This window comes from Macrobrachium rosenbergii, chromosome 45 (assembly GCF_040412425.1).
Source record: "Macrobrachium rosenbergii isolate ZJJX-2024 chromosome 45, ASM4041242v1, whole genome shotgun sequence".
NCBI classification, from domain to species: Eukaryota; Metazoa; Arthropoda; class Malacostraca; order Decapoda; family Palaemonidae; genus Macrobrachium; species Macrobrachium rosenbergii.
In genome coordinates this window covers 30,583,093-30,585,119 of record NC_089785.1, presented here as the reverse complement: position 1 = coordinate 30,585,119, position 2,027 = coordinate 30,583,093, and the positions used below count along the sequence as shown (strand labels likewise).

General features: G+C 38.0%; 1 protein-coding gene across 1 annotated transcript in view; it reads left to right on the top strand.

Annotated features, from left to right (window-relative positions):
- Positions 1-541: 541 nt before the first annotated feature.
- LOC136830000 (cytoplasmic dynein 2 intermediate chain 2-like) overlaps positions 542-2,027 on the top strand; it is a 17,585-nt gene continuing 16,099 nt past the window's right edge. The window contains exon 1 of the mRNA XM_067089175.1: positions 542-593. Within this exon, the coding sequence (XP_066945276.1) occupies positions 542-593 (52 nt within the window). The remainder of the gene's footprint in view (positions 594-2,027) is intronic.

Below are 2,027 nucleotides of genomic sequence, written 5' to 3'. Positions count from 1 at the left end.
TTCGTTCCTCAAACAAATCAACTGCTGCAGTTATTAAAAAACTGTTGACATTTTCAATGAAGTACTTTTAAAAGACTTTTTAAAAAGGTGTTTACACTCATCCTTTGTTACTGAATCCCTTAAACTTTGGAGAGGTTAAATGGGTTTTACTTGATTTACTCATTTCTCAGCTTTTCTCTTTGTAGCATCAAGTTACTTGACACAGATTTTCTCTTTGCAGCATCAAGTTACTTGACACATTAATCTTTCACTTACCTTAGAAAAAGACATGGAACAAGTCTCCTAGGCCAAAACGATTCCAAACTCCGTCTCCTTCTCTTGCAGTAGCTGTCCACATCCCAGGGCAAAACGTCAGCCGTCCCTTGACCACCATGAAAAGCCACTGAAAGAGTCATTAAAACATTAGGTTAATGCTTTACACTAAAAAATGTTACACATAGTTATTAAGCTGCTAAAATTTGGAGAAAAGTATTATCAAAATTTAAATAACTAAAACTCTCATGTTCTGGTATATATAAAAGCATGCAGGTATATTAAAGTCATGCAAGTGAAACTGGATAAATCATTTAGGGATCTGACAGGTCAAGACAAAGGTAAAATATTCAAAACTTAACACGACCTATCATCCTGAGCCTTAAAGGACAGCTTACACGCTCACTGAGAGCCAAGATTCGTAGGCCATGCACTGGCAATAGATTCCTAGCTCACTGTGGTATTGTTACTGGCCCTTTGTTACCTCATAAAAGGACCCCTAATTCCTATTTTGCTTGGATTTATAACCTAAAAGACCAGGGCATTTAGTGTTAGTCCTATTCCACACTTGGAATATTTTCAGAAGTACAAGAGACCTATAATTTTCATAAAGTCCGCTCAACCAAGACGACGGGAAAACAGTAACAACCTTTAGATATAATGAAATTCCACAAAAAATGGGGCCAGCAAGATGAAGGACTTGCATCAGAAATGATGATGACTGTGTCAAAGGACTTCAATCTTACTCATGTGTCTTGCTTTCTTTGGAGATTAGCTGCCATTTCCCTCCTGAGCAAATATTCAAGGAAAAATGGCACAGTACCACCTTCCAAGGAACCAGTCCAACTGAAGCTATTGCCTTATAATATCTGAGACAGAGAGAGAGAGAGAGAACTTACATTCAAACCTCCACATTTACTCACAAGAAACTGAACGAAACAGGTTCAGTGGTAAAGCTTCTTCCACCAAGAACTCTGAAAGGTTTTCGAAACCACTTCACTGCAGACAGACCCACGGGTAATTAATGAACCCAAGTAGGGAAGAACGAGGGTCTTTTGCCTTTCCGCGACAACTCTTAAACCTTAAGCTTAATACCTCTACGAAATTTTACGACTGTTTCCTAACCGGAGCAGGAAAATTGATAAATAGGCCTAAAATAAGGAGGGACACAGTCACAGGATACGATGACCAAGAACAGTAGGCCTGTAAAGAAAGCTAAAGTTTTAGTACCTTCAACATATTTACAAATCATCCCAGTTTGGTTTCCCTATAAAGTTTTTAGTGCAAACCCAATAATATACAAAATCAGGTCAGTTACAAACTCGCTAGAAACCTAGACATGGCAAAAATAATACTGTATCTGGGAATAAGAGAAAATGTCTACAGTATTTCATAGTATACAACAGCCTTTTTTTTTTTATCAACAGTAGTTTGGCTTCCATCAGTACCGGAGCACCACTATAATATAACACTTGTGCATACGGGCGTCAGTAGCAAGAAAAACAAACGAAATGACACTAACAGAAGCCTAGGAAGGCCTTAGACACATTTTGTACAGTTGGTGTCATGAAATTAAGTATATATGACAACCTCCCTACGGATACATCAGGCACCATTTATTGTAATATATAAACACATGACAAAAAGCAAGTCTAAAATGACAACTTTGTGGCGTTGCCACGTGTCTCTTATGCTTTCTGCAGACAACTGTGCAAAGGTCTGATGTTTATAATACACAAGCTCTGTAACCACAGAGTCCTATCTGTAACCACAAA